This window comes from Adiantum capillus-veneris, chromosome 17, assembly GCF_014529385.1.
Source record: "Adiantum capillus-veneris isolate H3 chromosome 17, ASM1452938v2, whole genome shotgun sequence".
Classification (NCBI taxonomy): domain Eukaryota; kingdom Viridiplantae; phylum Streptophyta; class Polypodiopsida; order Polypodiales; family Pteridaceae; genus Adiantum; species Adiantum capillus-veneris.
The window spans coordinates 28,951,519-28,971,423 of record NC_140947.1 but is presented as its reverse complement, the minus strand read 5'-3'; the positions used below and the strand labels follow the sequence as shown (position 1 = coordinate 28,971,423).

The window sequence follows — 19,905 nt, the reverse complement described above, 5'->3', positions numbered from 1 at the left end:
GACTTGGCCACAGAGTAACAAAATGATCCCCATGTCAAACTGCACGTAATGACGCGAAGACATTTTCAGGTCCCAAAATAGCAGTTCCCTAAATTTTAGGAGATGCTGCCATTGTATCTTTCTAGGTCATCCGACCCTCTTTGTACACTGCGGCCACATCCAGAACTGAAATGTAGCCTCTGTAGCAAAGGATTCCACTTTGGCTAGTCAATGACCCCACTTGGCTAACCATAGTCCTTGTCCAACCTTAGTGCTCTCTTGCCCTCAGGCCTGGACTCCCTCTGGACAGTTCCACACTAGCTATGCAATGCAGGGCAGTTAGATTTCCCGAGGGGTGTTTCCAAAAAGTGAAAGTAAATAGATAATAAGAAAGAAATCAACAAAAAGGATAGATAGTAGTCACACACTGGTGACACTATGTGCATTGGCAGCTCATTTTGGTTGGGATGTACATCAATCAGACATTGTTACTGCTTTCTTGAATGGTGACATATTTGAGGAAGTTTATGTTACGCAGCCTCGCGGTTTTGTCATAAAAGGACAAGAGGACAAAGTGTGCAGATGTAAGAAGGCTTTGTATGGGTTGAAGCAATCTCTTCGTGCTTGGTATGAGAAAGCTGACACTCATTTGGTCAAACGAGGCTTTCGTAACAGTCCAACAGAAAGCACATTGTATGTAAAGCGCGAGGGTGATGTTCTTCTCATTGTGGTTCTTTATGTCGATGATTTGCTGATCATTGGACCAAATGAGAGACATATTACTGAATTTAAGGTTGATTTGAATGCTACTTTCAAGATGAAAGATTTGGGGCTGTTGCATCATTACTTGGGTATACAGTTTAAGCAGTGTGATGGTGGTATTGCCTTGTGTTAGAAAGTTACATAAAGACATTGCTATGTATGTTTGGACTTGAGGATTGCAAACCTATTGCCACTCCCATGGAAATAGGTTTGAAGTTGAGTCTACATGATGCTGGCGATCCTGTTGATGTCACTCTTTATCAAACTGTTGTTGGCTGCCTCATTTATGTATGCAATACGAGGCCGGAGATTCAGTTTGCAGTCTCACAAGTCAGTAGATTTATGTATAGCTTAGGGTCTAAGCATTGGCAGGCTGTCAAGAGGATTTTCCGCTACCCTAGTGGCACTTTACATATTGGCTTGTTTTATCCCAAGGGGGGATCATTGCCGCCAGACTTACATGCTTTTTCGGACCCAGATTGGATTGGTTGTTTTGACACGCGAGTGTCCACAAGTGGTTTTTGTTTCATGCTTGGCAGTTCATGCATATCATGGTTGAGCAAGAAGCAACGTAGTGTGGCCACTTCGAGTTGTGAGGCTGAGTACAGGGCAGTCTTCATAGCTACGGTTGAGTGTGTATGGCTCAGACACCTTATGGCTGATTTGGGTGTTGGACAGGACACTGCCAACACTATCTACACTGACATGCAGAGCGCATTGGCAATTGCGAGGAACCCAGTTTTTCATGTTCGCACAAAGCACATTGAGGTGCATTACCACTATGTCAAGGAGAGGCTCTCAGCAGGAGAGATCAGCTTGGCTTATGTGCCAACAGAGGAGAACCTTGCAGATCTTTTCACAAAGGCATTGTCTCGTGAGAAGCTTGAAGCTTTCCGCAAAGCTTTGGGCTTACTCCCCTTTGTGGACTGATCGTGTCTTCAGGGCATGGCACTTCTCTTTACTCATGTGCCAACTCTCGTTCACCGCATCACTCCAAGGGGGATTTGTTACCATATACATGTGGTAGTGATGTGTGTGAACACACTAGGACCGCCGGGGCATTTTTTCCCTCTTTAGGAGGTTTTTTTCCCTGAGCATTGTATATACGCCCATCACTCTAGGGCTATCTATCTTTCCATTGCACACTAAGTAACACACTCTCTATTGTGTGCCGTGAGGTTCCTTCGTCTTCTCCAAGCTGTGTGCGTTTCTCTGCAACCCTAATTCCAACAGAAAGAATTGTAATCGCCCTCGATTATGCCTGCAAAACAGACAGAGGCCATAAACTGTCTTAGTAGACATTGACTGTTAGTATCGACGCACTAGACATGACACATCTAGCACTTGTACAAAAACGACAGTCACATCACAGACCATGACTGCTAGCAATGTATTTAGTAATCGCATCTAGATCCAGTCCGAACCTCACTGATGCTCGATTAACTAATCCTTATTGCGATCATGTTTATAGAGATTTATGAGACCGAAATGTTGCAGTCATTTTGTCTTTCAGTTCTTGCACTCAAACAAGTTAAGTGAGAGAGTACAAATCAATCATATTCTTTTTCGGGAATTCCGTTTCATAAAGTCATACAACAGAATACTGGTCAGCCCATTAGTATCCCTGAAACCCAAAGGGGACATCAGTGACCTTATTCAAAAGCGAGGTAATCTGTTGACAAAGGAGCGGAGTGACTCCCCTCTTGTGCAAACCTGTTGTACCAGATTCACCCTTGCTGAGTTCGGGGTTCTATCGAAGTAGACTATGCTAAACGAATGCTTCAAGGTAAAGGTCCAAAATCTGAGGAGTATCTGCTAGGTCCTCCTCCTCCATCCACTTAGCATCCAATGCCGGATAGTTCTTGAAGTTAACCAAGAACCGTTGAATCATTTTACCTTTCATCTTTCTTTCCTTGTGTGCCAAAATCTGTTCGCTTTCTTCCACTTTGGGTTACTCATCAGGCTCCCCATCAATTGGCACATCACCTTTAAAAGGTTTCAAGAGACTCACATGAAATGCATTGTGAATCTTCCAAGTATCGGGCAACTTGAGTCGAAAGGAGACATCATTTATCTTTTTTTTAATGTGGAAAGGGCCATAATACCTCATGCTAAGCTTTGGAAAAAGCCACTCCTTTCCCTTTCGTTTTTTTAGGCGTGCCTTCTCAAAACGTAAGAGCACCCGTTGATGTCGAGTTGCTGCCTTCTTATCTCGTTCTTGAGATTTCTCTAAAGCCTCCCGGACCTTGGCAAAAGTAGTGTCCAAGTCCCTCGTGTACTGGTCGGCTTCAAAATTCTTATCCTGGGTCTGGGGAATGTTCTGATCTACTAACTGATTCCCTTTTTCCTTTCCTTCCTTGCGCCTTGGGACCTGCGGGTAGCGTCTTTGACTTCCCTTGTCCATTGGCACGTCAGACTTAATCATCGGAACCCTAAGACGCACTATCATCTGATTCCTCTTCCTTTGGAATCCTTTGATGAACTTGCATCTTGTTTCCTTAGTTCGTCGGAACCCTCTAATTCTCCAGAATCCTTTGATGAGCTATCATCTGGTTTCCTTGATTCATTCTCTTCACTGGCGGACTCTTGCCTTTTTGAGGTGGATACTATCCTGCCCGTCGCATAAGTTAATGAGCCGGCATGCATACCAATTTGTTGCTTAGTCATGTCCCATAAGTCTCTGAATGGAGTCAGACTTCTGGTTTAAAGCATAGTTTTGAATCTCTTTAGCAAACCAGAGAAAAACCGCTCAATCTGGTCTTTCAAAGTAACCTTCCGAAACGAAGACACTGGCAAACAAGTATCCCAAAATCTCTGGCAGTAGTCATCCAATGTATCTTTCTCAATCATTTTCAGGTGATGCCAAGTCGTGATGACATATTCATCTGCACTGTTCCTTTCAAGTAAGATGCTGCCTGCTCCTTGGAATGCTTTGAGAACCGCTCTCCAGAGAAGGTGATGTTAAAACTGTTGTACAAACTCAAGGGCTTGATGGGTGTCCCGGTAGCCTGAAAAAAAATGTCTGAAACCTGACGGCCCGACTCCCTTGAACTCCTTGATTTTCGTGTTGATCTGGTCATTGTCAAAAGAGGACGAGCTCTCCTCCTCTGAATTGCTAGGGGGCCTTCCATGCCTTCTAGACTTTTTCCAAAAATCTGCTTTCTTGTCTTAGGTGCTTAGAAATTGAAGAAGCTTTTTAGCACCCTCGAACACTTCAAATGGCGTCTTTCCCGTGCGTTGTTGTAGGCAAACTCCACCAAGGGTAAATACTTTTTCCATTTAGTCTTCTGATCCGAAGAAGAAGACTTCTATAAATTCAAAACCATTAAATTGGCTATTTCAAATTGCCCATCTGTCTGCGGGTGGAACAAGGACGAGAACTGCAACCAGTTGTTTTGGACGGCAATCTGAGAGAACATTGGCACGTAGTAGACCGGGGATCTTTGTCCGAAACAATGGACTCAAACATGCCATATATTCGAACAGTTTTGCTAGAGGATCGGGCTTAACTGTCTTCTTTACTGCAGAGCAGTAAGCCTGCTTACTGAATTTGTTGATGACCGTCCAAAGGCCATCATGCTCACTCTGTGTCTTCAAGAGATCAAGATGAAATCCATTGCAATACTTTTTCAGGGGCGGGTGGGAATGGTGGGTAAAGGCTGTAGTAATCCCTGTGCCTTATGCCTGATAAACTTGACCTTCTGGCATACTAAACAACTGCAAACAGAGTCGTCCACATCTTTCTTGAGTCTCGGCCAAAAGAAATAACACTCCACACCTTTCAAGGTGGCGTCGATGCCGTGGGGACCCGTAAAAGCTGGACAATGGCACTTAGTCAAAACCTTTTCCCTCAACGGCTGTGTAACACACAACATTGTTTTCTTCATCAAGTAGCCATCCCGTATGGAATATCTTGGCATTATCTTCCTGTTCTGTATTCGAGTAAACACATCGAAAAAATCCGGATCGGTGGCGTACTGGTCAACCATATCCTCGAAGCTTCTATGGTGGATCGTAGAAATAGCCAAGGCGAGGGGCTTCCGAGACAAAGCATCTGTCACTAAGTTTTTTTGTCCCTGAACATGGGCAATCTTCCGAAAGCTGCTTCTGTGACAAGAAGTAGCGTAAACTCTGATGATCAATGAAGACGGTGAAATCGGCTCCGAGTAGGTAATGTCGCCACTTAGTAAGAGCATGGATCACTGCCAATAGCTCTTTCTCATAAATCTGTGCTATCAATTCAAGCCTTGCTTTCATAAGCAATCACATGGCCTTGTTGCATTAAACCACTTCCAGACTACGACCACAAGCATCACAATAAACTTCGAATGGCTTTTGCAAGTCTGGCAAAGCCAACACTGGTCCAGTAGTCAGTTTTTCCTTTAGTGTCTGAAAAGCAGTCACCTCTGTCGGTCCCCACAAGAAAGGGACTCCTTTTTGAGTCAATATGTGCAAAGGGGAAGCTACCTTTGCAAACTTGTGAATGAACTGCCGATAGTAAGAACACAAGCCCAAGAAGCTTCTAACTTCATGAACATTCTTCAAGTCGGGCCAATCGCGGATAGTGTCACTTTTGGCTGGATCCATCTGTACCCTTTCTGTTGAGACGATGTGTCCCAAGAAATGTATCTTAGGCAAGAAAAACTCGCTCTTTTTCACATTTATAAGCAATTTATGCTTCCTCAAGTGTCTGGAAAACCCACAAATGATCGATACTCTGTGCAAATCCAAAAAGTCGTCCTGAAAGGTGTCTTGTAGACGTCTCTAGGAGCAACATAGATCTGATGATAATCACTTTTCATATCAATTCGGCAAGTAAAATTCTGAAGTCTGTCAAGTATATCATCGATCCTCGTAACGTAGAAATCTGTTTTGGTTCATTGCTTCTTTATTTTGGCCTCAGCTAACTCTGTAAGGTGGCCGATTCGGTGGTGTACTACCAAGAATCAATCATGTGATCTTCATGTCGTAAAGGAGGCAACTTGTTTTGTATGCCTTCAGAGAAACAGTTAGCCTCTATTGCAGAAAATCATGTCGTTCTTTTTCGAGGTCAAACATATTCGACCTTCAATCATCATTCAGTTCTCTCAAGAAAATCGAGTAAAGAAACTGGTACCAAGGGATTCCTCGGAGGACATCACACCCTTCCAAAGGCATGATATAAAAGTCCTCATGCCCTGAACACCCCTGACATTGTTTGCCAATGATCGGTGTAATGGCAACATCCGTCCGGGTGCGGCTAGAACTGCCTCTGCCTATGGCCTCAGCCTGTCAGGCGTAATTCCAAGTTGAGCCGCCAATTCAAGTGAAAAGAAGTTGGCCTTGGCTCCTACATCAAAGAAAATGAGGGCTTCCTGATCTCACTTTGTCCCATGTGCGGCAAAGTTTTGTACTTTCGTTCATCTGATTCGGGTCGGGCCCCACGCAATGTGGTACCAGTTCTACTTTCATCTTTTCTTTTCTTCCGCACTTGGCTGCTGTTCTGTAACTCTCAAGTTTATCTTCTGATGGTCCTTTGGTTCATCTTCTTTTCAAGAGTTCTTGTCCATCTCTTTCTGCGAGTACAGGTTCCGCTTTTTTACACTCGTCTGTCCTTTCGGCTTTCCTCCCTAACTGAGAGGAGAAGCAATGGCCACACGCCATCTCTAGTAAATCTTATCAATCGGGTAAGTCTTCAGGTGTTTCGCCAATCTCGGGTCCTTAGAGTACTTAATTAATCTTTTCACACGTATGCCAATCTGCAGTTGACATTTGTACTCCGTTCTGGCAAGCTTGTACGTCGAATTTTTTTTTGCCCAAATCTTCATTCTTTTCTTCAGTTCCCATGCCGGATAACCTATGTGGAATTTGGGATTCTTTATGGCTTTATGCCCTGTAAGAGAGAGTGATGAAAGCGGGAGCGCGCCCGATGCATGATGTATGAAGGGTGGGAGTGGCTGATAAGAACGGGCTCGGGCCACGAAGATTCTTTCACAAAAGTGTGTGCGCGTTGCAAAAAGGATCGGATCCTTCGTAGAAGGAGAATCTTTCCGTGCTTTGATACCACTGTAACAAACTTGGACACCCCAAGTCAAGATTCTGTCGCGACACAACAGAGATTCACTTCAAAACACTTCACAAAATCTAGAGAGAGTCGACACGGCCTGGCGTAGTTCCGTGCCAAGAGATATTGGCCCCAAAGACTAGCGCCCCTTTCGGTATTTCTTTTATATTAATCTTTGAGCAAAGTACGACTGCCCGCGGGTGTTCGCTCTCAAACTCTGCGTCTAGATGCTCTGCAGAGTGACCCCCCTTGGGTTTCATTATAAAGGTTAGAAGGGATGCTAAAAGCAGAGCCCCAAAAGCATTAAACTTGAAAAGCAACTTCTCCCAAAAACTAGCGCTGCCAAAAGCAACCAGCGGAAATCGCGGAATTCCGTACAGTTAGCGAGCGTAAAACGCGGCGAATTCGTACAGTTCTGCCACTTTAGCCTGACAGCGTAAAAAGCGGGATTTTCGTACAGCCTACCACGTCAGTAGCTGTCAACGCCAAATGCGGAAATCCGTACTTTATGTGTCCGGGCACCAATTTGTGACAGGCAAAGGCAATTGCGATGGTAGTTCATACCATAAACCGATCTCCAATCTCTTTAGTTCCCGAGAAGATCCCATTCGAAGCCGATTTTGGGAAGAATCTCGACGTCTTCGACTTTTGGAATTTTGGGAGCGATGCATATGTCCATGTTCTGAAGGATCATAGAGGGAAGTTTGACCCCAAGTTCAAGAGAATGTTTTTTGTTGGCTACAACTTCTTTCCGAGGGATATCGACTTTATGATCCAGAGAAGAAGGATGTTGTACTCAGCCCTAATGTTGTCTTCCATGAGTTTTTACCTTCAGAGGGGGCTTCTAGATTTAGCAACTTCAGATTTTCCACCCAATTGGTGTGAAGCCAATACTACATGACGATCTCAACGACTTCGCCTTGTTGAGACGGATGGGACTTTATTACATGTGAACTATGCTTTGATGTCAACAGTGATCAAGGACAAAGATCCTCTGACAATTGAGGAGGTGCTTTCATAACCGAAGTGAAAGTTGGCCATGCAGAAAGAACTTGATTCCATCAAGAAGAACAACACTAGGGAGGTGGTTCCACGGCCTGCCAAGCGGAATGTGATCGGTGTCAAATGGGTCTGCCGGACCAAGTACAAATTTGATGGTTCTTTGGACAAGCACAAGGCAAGACTAGTTGCCAAAGGCTTTTCTGAGAAACCTGGTGTGGACTATGATGAAACCTTTGCACCGACTGCGAGGATGGTGACCATATGCATAGTTTTTGCCCTTGTTGCCTTTTTCGGGGGGCCGTTTTTTCAGATGGATGTTGTTTTGGCATTTCTCAATGGTGACTTAGGAGGAGGAGGTGTATGTGGAGCAACCTCCAGGGTTCGAGGATCCAGACTTAGCAGACATGGTTTGTAGGTTGCTAAAGGCTCTCTATGGCCTGAAGCAAGCCCCTTGAGTGTGGTACTAGAAGATAGACATTTTCTTTCTATGACACTCCTTTCGATGAACTTCTGCAGACCCAGATTGATACATTTACCGTGAGGGAGGATTGGTGACACTTGTATCCTCTATGTGGACGATCTTGTGATTAGAGGTAGCCATGTTGAGCATATCCGCAGTACTATGGAGACCTTGCCAAAGGAGTTTGAGATGACAAATCTTGGCTTGCTTCACTATTTTCTTGGATCCCCTCTATGGCAGACAGAGGGGGGCATCCTTCTCTCCCAAGAGCGCTATATCCAAGAATTGTTGGAAGCATTTGGTGTCATGGGACCCACGTGCCAACGGAAAAGAACAGACTGAACTGACTTTTAGTACTTCAATAACAATTGAACTGAAAGAGATAGACGACACATGGAGTGGCGGAGTTTCACTTCGAGAGAGCACTGCCCCAAACCTTGGCGTCCCTATCGGTATTTCTTTATATTACTTGAACTCCATACAACGCCAATACTCACGCTTGGCACCTTCACTGAGAAGAATGCAAAAGAATGAGCCCTCTGCACATATTTAAAGGCCCTTGGCCTTGAAAAGCAGTTACATGAAAAGCTTGAAACTTTTAACTCAAAAGCATCTGCCCAAAAAGCTGGAAAATCAGCCAGCGTAAATCACTAAAATCCGTACAAGCTGCCACGTCAGTATGTCAACGCGAATTGCGGAAATCCGTACAGCTGCCACGGCACCATGTGAGTGCGAATTCCGGGAGTCCGTACAACTGCCACGTCATCAATTCTCTGCGCGCGCGCTCGTGCGTGTGTGTGTGTGTGGGCTTGCTTTATTTTTAATGCCTTTATGTCACTTGGGCCCCATTGGACGGGGTCCCATAAGTTGGGAACTTTTCTTTAAAAATAGGCCAGTAGGCCAAACTTTGCAAGTTGGTGAAACTTCTTTTGCTCCTTCTGCTGCTTCTAGGGTTTAGGCTTCTCGGCCGAGATGTGCAGGTTGGCTCCGTTCTTCTGTGTCTTGACTCATTAGTAGTTTGTGACATTTGGTATGAAGGAGTGCAAACCTATCTCAACCCCTTTAGATCTCAATCAGAAGTTTTCACAGGATGATTCCCCAGATGTAGCAGATGCTACAAAGTATCGCAAACTTGTCAGTTCTCTTATTTGGGTTCTCAATACCAGGTTTGATGTCAGTTTTCCGGTGGGACTTCTCAGTTCTTTCATGCAGAAACCCGCTACGCACATTTGGAGTGGGCTCTTCGAACTCTACGGTATTTAAAGATGACCAAGTCATTAGGCATTCAAATTTCACTATGCAGCTGGAGGTACAGACTCCCAGGTCATTCTACAAGGATGGAGTGATTTAGATTGGGGTGGAGATCAGATGGACGACGATTGACTATAGGATACACCTTTTCTTTTGGCTCAAGAGCAATTTCATGGAGCAGAAAGAAACAGCCCACAGTTGCCTTATCTTCCACAGAGGCAGAGTACCGAGCTGTTTGGAGTGTTACATGTGAGTCAATTTGGATTCGGAGGCTACTTTTGGAGGTTGGATTTCCCAATCAAACAACCATCATGTACTCTGACAACCTGAGTTGTATAGCATTGCAAGGAACCCGGTGTTTCATGCCTGGACCAAGCATATAGAGATACAGTACCATTTTGTTCTTGAGAAGACCAAGGATTGCTCTATCCTACTTGAGTACATCCCAACTTCGGATAACCCGCTGATACCTACACCAAACCTCTTTCACAAGCGACATTATCCTCTCATGCCAGCTCGTCCAGGAGCTGAGAGGGGGTGTTAAGAGTTCAAGTTCTTGTTCGGTGGTAGCTCCAGTATCTCTTAGGAACAGATTAGGGAGTGAGGGCTGTTTTGTGGCTGTGCGCGACTGTATCCGAGATGCTGATGCAGAACGCTGATCTGCAAGTGTGAGACAGAGGAAAAAACGCCAGGCTGAATGTTGAAAAAACGCCAGGTTGAATGCTGAAAGATGCTATGGGATGGTCCTGTTGGAAAAACGCCAGAGGTATGCAGGTGCTGGGGGTACTTGTATTGCGAGTATTGATATGGTTGGAGAGGTGACCCCTAGGTTCACCTATATAATGAAATTATGCTGGGTCGAGCAAAGCTATTAAAAAAACCCACGACTTCTATTCTGCTGGCTAAATGTCAATTATTGGTAAGTTGATGAACCTATTAATAAGAAGTGCTTCGTATGGTGAAACTACCTAGGCTTATTACTATGCTAGACTATGCGCACACTCCCCAGTGCCTACATCCTGTAAACATTGGTTGTGCTCATGTGCAATCAGAGGGTATGCAACTAATCTAACGTGCAAAGACATGCACGTCTTGGTTATAGGCTCGCAAGGGTGGCGAACACTTTCTAGGTTGTCCTAAACCCTAAAAGTAGGAGTTAGTGGAAGGGTTTATGGTTTTCAGCTTGGATCTAGTACTTTGCACAAACACAAGGCTACTTTACTTTACTTGAGAGAAACTAAACTGAACACAATGTGTGTGTGTGTGTGTGAGAGAGAGAGAGAGAGAGAGAGAGAGAGAGAGAGAGAGAGAGAGAGAGAGAGAGAGAGACGAGGGTCCCAAGTTCCAACCACCCTCAAGAGTCCCCTTGCTTTGTTGCCAGAGCAAGTACTTGCTTTAGATTACTTGCACAAATGCTGAATATTGAATGCTTCATGCTGATGTTGATCTGATGCAAAAACGCTAAGGCTGATCTGGTGCAAAAATGTTGGGCTGATCGAGTGCAAGAATGCTGGGCTGATCTGGTGCAAAAACACTCGGCTGAATTGATGCAAAAACGTTGGTGTTGAGGGTATTGATGGCGAAAATGTTGGATATTGCTGGTGACAGGGCGTTGGTTGCCCTCCATGGGTAGTGGGTTTTGAGATCTAAAACCTGAAGACCAAATGACTCTTTTATAGGTTTAAACATTTGCCCTACCTACGTTATATAAATGTCATGTCAAAGTCACTTATTAATAAATGACTTATGTGATTGTCCATATGCCTATATGCTTAAGTGACTGTATTGTGCAAGCGAGAGTGTGCAACTATTGACCTGCTTGATCATGCAGGTTCTTCTAGAGGCTCATAAAGTGCCAAGCTAGATCCCTAATTAAGACTGACGCTAACCTGCAGTAGTAGCTTGTCCACGTGGCTCAAGTACAATGTGCATGTGACAGGAAACCTGGCGCCCTGCTTTTCTGGGCATCCCTATTCTTGCTACCCCCCATCACATATAAAAGCACCCTTCCCCCTTCACTTGCACACGCACAGTTCAATTGCAAATTGATGCTTCATGATTGCTTGAGCACCATCTCTTGGATTTCAGCTCTCGGATCCTTGTATGTGAAGAGTTTAATTGAATAAAGAGATTCCCGAACGGGGTTGCCGACAGTGGAAGTTCAGGGCCACCAATTGTGTAGGAGCATCCCGCTCCGACAGCCTCTCTCTCTCTCTCTCTCTCTCTCTTTCAGTTTAGTTATTCAAGTTGTTTTGAAGTGATAGTGTTCCAGATTTTTGCAAATTGCTTCCATCCGGTCCCTTGCCGGAAGTGATTACGGTGGTATTAGAGCTCGGATTGCTTCCTTGCTGTCTGCAAATCGAAGCATGATCCTAACATGTACGGGAAACATGGAGATTACAATGGACAAGGCGGAAATCTAGGGAGTCCTTCCACCCAGAAGGATCCAGAGGAGACACATGCTCAGTACGTGATTCAACAATTGGTGTATCTGGCTGAGCAACAAAAGCAGAAGCTGACAGATGATTGGATTGATTTGGAGGCTTTGCATAATTATTTGGGCTCTCTTAATCCTCCTGTTACCCCTGCTATCCCTCAACAAAATTCTCAGATCTATTCCTCTTCCTCCTGCCCCTTCTTATATTCCCCACATTACCTCTTCATGTCAGAGCTTTAGAGTTGGTTCTCAATTCTTGTGAGGTATCTTCAAGCTCTCTCTCTCTCTCTCTCTCTCTCAAGCAGGGATATGGCTTTGGGAGAACGTCCACATGTCGCTTCTTAAGTATCACTGCCGTTGCCTTCTAGTGTTTTTGCTCTCTATCGTCCTACCCTATCTAGCGTTTTGCAAAGGCTGGTCGCCTCCCAGATTTGGCGTTCTTGAACCTTGTCACCCTCTCTTTTACAGCCCATGGGAAGCACCTTGGCAGCAGTTCTCCACCTTCTCCTTTGGCGTCCCATCTACTCCTTAAAGTTGTGCATCTGCTGTCCATTATCCACTCCTTCATCTACTGCATTTTTAGCCATGCATTTGCGACAAGTTGCGCTTTTGTGTTTCAGATCTATGTTCTCACACCCAACAATCAACGGTTGAATCCTCTTACATCGGGTATGCAAATCAGCCCCAGACTCCTTTCGATGGCCATCTGCAGTGCACATTGAGTCGGATCTCATGTTAACACATTGTAAACGAATGCAATACCTCAATGCATAACTCGACTCTAGGATAATTACCGTCCCTAAGACTCTTTAAGATAAAGCAGCCTGATCTAATTTGTTGCTGCAAATTCCACATCGGTAATGGTGTGGGGGCCCTTCAGAGTGTTGGTTGGGATCCCATCCGTATGTCTCTCTTTCTCTTTCTCTCTATCTGATTACAACATTCTTAATAGGATCTCTCGGCATGGATCTTCCTATCTACTTGAGAGATCTATCTCTCCATACATCTCCCTCTGAAGTCAATAGAAGGAACCATCAATAATGCGAAGTTACGTTCCTTGATGCAAGATTTAACTCAAAGGATTGTGATTGCTGTGATTGCTTGATCTACCTTCTCACCCAAATTCGTTGTACCCGACATAAGAAAATGCCTTTTTTACACAGATTTTTCTTCACATGACTGAGGATGGAATTTTTTTAATGGAGATACATGATTTCATACCTCTTGCATGGTGCTCGATGTGTCATATGATAGCTTCACACCATCTCTATCAGCTGCAAATAGCCATTATTGAGAGGCAAAGAGCAACTCCTACGAGGTTCTTCATAGAGGAGGAGATTGAAGCCATAATGCAGCGGCCTATGGGAGTGTATGTGATTGTGCTTACAGCAGCCGCCTACTTTGCAGGTCGGGCTTTGGGAGAAATGCTACAAACTGGCTCTACTCATTAGTACTGGTTCAATTCATTTTTTGCATTTTTAGAATTTTGTAGTTTAGCCTTTTGTATTGGACGTTTGGATCATATGATGAATCAGGATGATGTAATTCTATGGTCTCATAGGTCTTTTAGGGCTTTTGCAGATGTAATAAACATTTCATTGTGTGGGTTTGATTCTATACCTTGGGGTTTTCTTATAGGCTGTCCCCCGCCCTCCGTTTTGTGAGGCCATGTGCTGCCCTCATTGTCTCCATTATTTATCCTCTTGACATGAAGACTATATTATATTTTTTTTGGCTTCTATATGTGTATTGTTGTGGTAAGCCCAACTTGTGGCTCCTATGGGAAAGCCACCTAGCCACCTAGGAAGGATGAAATAATGACATGGTCCAATAGCAAGAGGGTGCAATAGCATTGGCCAATGGTTGTAAAGCACCAAGCCTATTTGAGAGGCTTCTTTTCGAATGAATCTTTGCACTTTGAGCTTTACCATTGTGTCTATACTTGCTTTATGATCTCTATTGCTCTAACCCTAACCCTAGCACCATGGTGAGCTTAAGGCTTCATCCACCATAGCCTAGCTCACACTAATGGGGCTTTGGGTAGAGCACCCAATTCCAACAAGTGGTATGAGAGCTTTGGCACGATTAGCATTTCCTAATCTACTTCTTAATCAGCCTATGATTGTGGGATATATTCATGGTGTTGGCCCATTGAGCCACTACCCTCATCAAATGTTCGATGAAGCAAGTGATTAAGTGCATTTACTCTCTATAAGCTCTTTGATTGAGCATCGTTAATTAGGATTACTTGTATTTGCATTTTAGTGTTGTTTTTGCGTCCTTTGCTTTTTCAATTACATCCTCCCTATATATCCTTTGCTTGCACCACCTGTGGGAGAGAGTGCTCGTCGAGATCTTTCTGGCCTAATTGTTGCATTCCGAGATCGAGAGGCCACTCAACACCATTGCCCACTTTATGCTATTTTGGGTGTGTTTGTGAGTTTGTGTGTTTGTATGTATTACATTCTGAAAATAGGTGTGTGTGCGCGCGTGCACACCATTTGTGTTGGGAACTACTTCCTACAAAAGGTGAAAAGGGTTGCTGGCTTTGCCTCTTTTTTGGCATATTTGACATTGCTCTGAAAACTGGTAGAGGACCACCCTTATGTGGGCAGCACCTAGCACGACTCTACAAACGAAATGGAAAATTCCAATTTTGTTTGACCCTTAGTCCCCCCCCTCTCAAGGCCTAACTTTGTTTGCGTAAGTGTCAAACCTTTCCATAGCTCTCCCTGCCCCTCACTCCCTTAAGTACCCTCTGCCAATCCAGCTCACACGGTGACTCCACTGCTTACATCATCCCATCTGCTTCTAAATCCGGCTCTCGGCTTGTGCCTCCTCACCACAACTGCAGTATTGATAAGCCTCAGCCCTCGCCGCCTATTGCGTTTGGCCCGCATTACCTCGCTGCTTGCTATTAGCTCGTCAAAGGCTGCCTTATTTGTTCCCCCCCTCTGCTCCTCAACGGCCTTTGAAGACCGCTGCTGCGTATACTGCTCACTTGGAGCTCACACGGCATCGCATGTAATCACCAATCTGTTGTTGCTGCCGACAAGCCTCAGGAATTGGCTACAGCTTGTGCTCTCTGTCCATTGGCTCGCGCAATCTGTGCCTTAATGCACTTCCGCATGCTCGTGCCTTAAACACACGCGCTGACCATGTTTTTTTGGGTCTGCAGTCAATGCCAATTTTGTTTGCTTTGTGGCTTTTTAAAAAAAAGCCCTCATCCCCATTGGTAGAGCTCCAAGGCTCCTTCTCTCGGTAAGAGTGCTTTCACACCAACTTAAGGGAATTTACAAACTCACTAAGAGCTTCACATTGGTTGAGCACAAACTCTTTCAACCATTTTCTTTTGGTGTGGAAAGTAGTTTTTTCTGTCACATCGAATGACATTGTATAAGTGTGACCACTATTTTCTACCAAAATCCTGTACACCATCACACAAAAGCAAAACCACGTATGCTTATTATGAAGAGATGTCTCTCAGCGTGCACCATTATTGAAATGTAAGCTCTGCGTGCACCATTATTGAAATGTAAGCAATATTTATGTACAAAGCACAATGCACACATGACTAGACACTGCCATCAAAGATATGGTAACACATGATGAGCGCACCCACAAGAATCACAAGAATTGTAAATGAAATGTATGCGTGCCCCACACCATTAGCCATGAAGATTGCACCTTTGACAGAATGGACCAACAAAATCAAGAAACCAAAGATCGACCTCAGCATGAAGATGACAATATCAACAACGACATGACAATGACAGGAAGACGATTTTGAAAGAGGACGCATGAGACCTCTTCACAATAAATGAATGAATGAATGATTTTGTATCACCTAAGGATCTCATGAGACCCTACATGTTGTGAACCATGGTCGTTGAATCCGCTAAGAATTGCCACGATGTATCCAATTGAGAACCGTGAAGTGTTAAATCCAGCGAGAACCGCCATGATGTATCACGAGAACCTTGTATATGTATCCTACAAGAGACCTAGGCACTATCATATCATAATTCACATGAAATTTTTGTACGAGCCCCAAGTTTGAGGGGATGATTGTTGGAGTAAGCCCAACTTCTGGCTTTGATGGGAAAGCCAGCTAGCCACCTAGGAAGTATGAAATAATGACATAGTCCATTAGCAAGAGGGTGCAATAGCAATGGCCAATGATTGTAAAGCACCAAGAATATTTGAGAGGCTTCGTTTCTAATGAATCTTTGCACTTTTGAGCTTTACCATTGTGTCTATTTTCTCTTTATGCTCTTGCTCTTGGTGTAGCCCTAAACCTAATCTTTTTTGCTCTAACCCTAACCTTAGCACCATGGTGAGCTTAAGGCTTTATCCACCATACCCTAGCTCACACTAATGGCGCTTTGGGTAGAGCACCCAATTCCAACACATATCTCTGAGCACTTCAAATCTATCTTCCCTACTTGTTTCAGTGATATATAAATCTTCTTATGACTTTCTCACATTATTCAGCCAAGTATGTTGTAACAAAAGTTATTAACATGTTACCTTCTGCTCAATTTTGGGCTTTATCACCTACAATTGACACAAAAATTCTTTTTCACATGTCCAAGGTGAGAGATATTAGGAAAACATAATATTTATTTACTTTATCGAGATTCTGTTTAGCTTGAAGCATTGTCACAGTTTAATGGACAGTCAAACCTTATTGGATTCGTCTTGTAATTTCTTCACCTCCTCTAGACAACTAGAGTTATCAAATTCCACACAAAAGCATTAAGTGGCTACAGTATGGACATGTCTCAAGATGGTTTTTTTATATCTGTGACAGAAAGTACCTAGAAGTGACGGTCGTACCATCAAGCGTTTAGATACAGTTCGTCTATAATGTATTTGCATACTTTGAATCACTTGCGTCACTGACAACACCAACTTTAATTGATCTAATGCTGAGCAGGCTGCTAATACAATTATTTGTGACTGTACAGTAAGGATCCTGGCTATATTAGTGCTGCCACCGGATCACAAAATTCAAAAGACCATGTAATTATTTTCCTTTCTCATTTTGCGTGCTTGTGCATTTGTGTATTTGATTAGAATATTTTTAAATTTGATTGGGAATGCTCACAGAGTGTGACATACGTCGCAAGTTTTATTTTGGCTGTAATCCTATTGTTGTCTTAAACAAATGCAGCAACCCTTGTTGAAGAGTGAACTAGATAATCCAGCTCTTTGGGCAGGACATTGGTCTCAGTTGTGTCCAACCTGCAAGGTGATTCCTGTTCCTTAGTATGGTACTTATAGTGTTCAGCAGTTTCAGGCTTGCTCTGTCTTTTGCAGATAGTACGTCCGTTGAGGTCCAAACATTGCTCCTCTTGTAACAGATGTGTAGAGCAGTTTGATCATCATTGCCCATGGATCTCTAACTGTGTTGGCAAGGTAAGATAGTGGCATGCTAGCTTTGCTTATTCAAAGCTAAGCTGATGAATTTGCTTTAAAACTTGTCTTTGCCATGTCCCACAGAAGAACAAATGGGAGTTTTTTGTTTTCCTCTGCTTAGAATGTTTTGCTATGCTCATCAGTGGAGCTGTGACCATCCACAGTAAGGCTATTCAATTTAAATTGAACACAAGCTATCTTTTGAAGGAACATGCCAGATCTCTTTTACAAGCATGTAATTGCACGTATGGTGTTGTAGCCTCATTTGAGCAAAATATTTCCAGGATTGTGGACAGATCCCACTGCTCCAGACACTGCAGGTCAATGGATCAGTTTTATTGGCACACGACATGCTGGCGCTCTGGGTTTCTTTTTGATCGATTTGTTTGTGTTCATAGGGGTAGTCACGTTGACAGGCATGCAAGCAACACAGGTATTGTCAGCTCATTGTAAATCCATTTTACAGCAGACTTAATAAAAAAAAATGTTTTCTTATAGATTCCATAAATGAGCCGGCAGCCGGGAAGATACCATAAATGAGCCAACATTTGGCTGCATTGCATGTGTCCTGTCTGTTGAGCAATAATTTCGTTTCTGTCCACAAATTTTATGGATTCTCTCTTTTTCCGAAACCGTTTTGGTTCCCTTTCTGTGGACTGGTTTTGTATACAAACTCATGGTAGTCTAGCCTGCAGCCACGTATGAAGGCTTACATTTGTGTCTTGTTCTGTTGAGTAATACGTTTCTTTTCTCTGTCCGCAACATTTATAGATTTTGTTGTTTTTCTTTTTTGTCCTAGGCAGTTTTGGCTCCCTTTCTGTAGACTAGGTTTTGTACGAAACTCATGGTAGTCTAGCTTCTTACACTGATGGAGATGTTTACCAGTCCACTAATATAGATCTCATCAACATTATGGAACGAACATGACATCTGCCGCTTGAATGTTGGGCATTCATTAATTCATGGGTTTCATATTTTTACTACACTAAGCGCTCACAATCAACTGTTTTTCTGCTCCATTTTGCAGATTGCAAGGAATATCACCACTAATGAGCTCACAAATGCAATGCGATATAGCTATTTGAAGGGTCCAGATGGTCGTTTCCACAATTCTAATGATCATGGTTGTCGCAAAAATTGCAGTGATTTCTTCGCAAATGGATACAGTGAGGATGAAATTCCTTTATGGCAGCCTTCGCAACCGAATGGGGTGGCAATGGTACAGTTAATGCACAATGCTGGTGCTGCTGCGTCGTCCTCAACTGAGGTAAATGTGGTGAGCTCCAATGGGCCACAGTTGCACCACCATCATGCCCCTCATCATCACCACCACCATCATCATCATCAACAACATGCCTTAACTTCCAATAGCAACAACCATCATGGGCCCTCATCAAACTTTGTCCCTTTGGGACTGGGACTGGGATTGACAAGCAAACCTGTAGCTTCATAGCCTATGTTGAGATATATGTGTACATCCCCCAAAATTCTTTCCCCCATTTTTTAAGGACAGCCAAGTCACATCTGCCATCAATTCCAAGGGTACATAAAAGCACTACAGTTATCCTCTTGTCCTTGCTGATAAAATCATGGGTACTGTGGCAGGTTTGAGAGATTGAAATCTCTATTTTTACTATGGCTGTTCTTGAGCTCTCTCTGTGAAACATATACAAGCTTGCGCTGGAACTCAGGTGATCAAAAGGAAGTGCATAAAATTTGGGTTTGATGTTGTGGCTATAACCCTGGTGTAAAGGGGCAGCAGTGGGGTTTATGGTGAGATGTTTTTGATAATGTGTTTCTATCTCCCCCCTTTAGACCATGCTCAAATCCTTGATTGCCTGATGTAATGGAATTCTTTATATTCTCAGCTTTATGACATATCATCAGTCTGTTCTGTACTTGAAATGACAGCTAAAGGTTAGTTGGGAGGTAATAGCTCCCAGTTACATAATCTTTTTTTCATAAGGATGTGGATGACAATAGTAGTGGACCTGGTGACAGCAAGAGCATGTAAGGAATTAGTCAAAATAGTCTTTACCAGCTCGCAACAGACCTTTTTGTTTCTCACCACCTTGTTGGTTGCCACTGGACCCTCTCAAAATACACACTGCTACGGTGCTTGTATGTGGGTACCAGCATGACCTCCTTGCTAACAAAAAAAAGCCCCTTCAACAAGTAATTGATGCAATGAGTAGAGAGATGTATGAATGTGTAAATTAAACTCGGTTCGATCATAATGTGTTTGTCATATCAAGTGTGTTTTATCACATGCGTTTTATCACATGCGGGTGCCTCTGTTTGAGTGAGGGTGGATTGAGTTGCAACAATTATGTGTAAATTATCTTTTGGCATCACATTGGGTTGCTTTTCAAACGGTTGTCACTAATCTTTTCTATTGGCCACCTTTATGTAGAATCCTATAAAATGAAATATTACTCTCTTATGACTAAAATAGTGTCCAATTTCAACAAGTAAATCTTGCACATTCAGATTCTCTCAAGGCAGAAAACAGAGAAATACTTTTCCTTAACAGTAACTCCTAATAATTTG

At 43.5% G+C, this 19,905-nt stretch overlaps 1 protein-coding gene across 2 annotated transcripts in view; it reads left to right on the top strand.

The window, feature by feature from the left end:
* TIP1 (Ankyrin repeat family protein with DHHC zinc finger domain-containing protein) overlaps positions 1 to 19,306 on the top strand; it is a 47,981-nt gene extending 28,675 nt beyond the window's left edge. The window contains exons 8-14 of one of the 2 annotated variants that reach the window (XM_086486389.1): positions 16,905 to 16,959; positions 17,111 to 17,188; positions 17,257 to 17,355; positions 17,440 to 17,518; positions 17,640 to 17,788; positions 18,383 to 18,622; positions 19,224 to 19,306. In XM_086486389.1, coding sequence (XP_086342515.1) covers positions 16,905 to 16,959; positions 17,111 to 17,188; positions 17,257 to 17,355; positions 17,440 to 17,518; positions 17,640 to 17,788; positions 18,383 to 18,622; positions 19,224 to 19,277 — 754 coding nt within the window. In that variant the 3' untranslated portion in view covers positions 19,278 to 19,306. Of the gene's footprint in view, positions 1 to 16,904; positions 16,960 to 17,110; positions 17,189 to 17,256; positions 17,356 to 17,439; positions 17,519 to 17,639; positions 17,789 to 18,382 lie in introns of both variants that reach the window. The other variant, XM_086486388.1, reaches the window with a different exon arrangement.
* Positions 19,307 to 19,905: the final 599 nt, after the last annotated feature.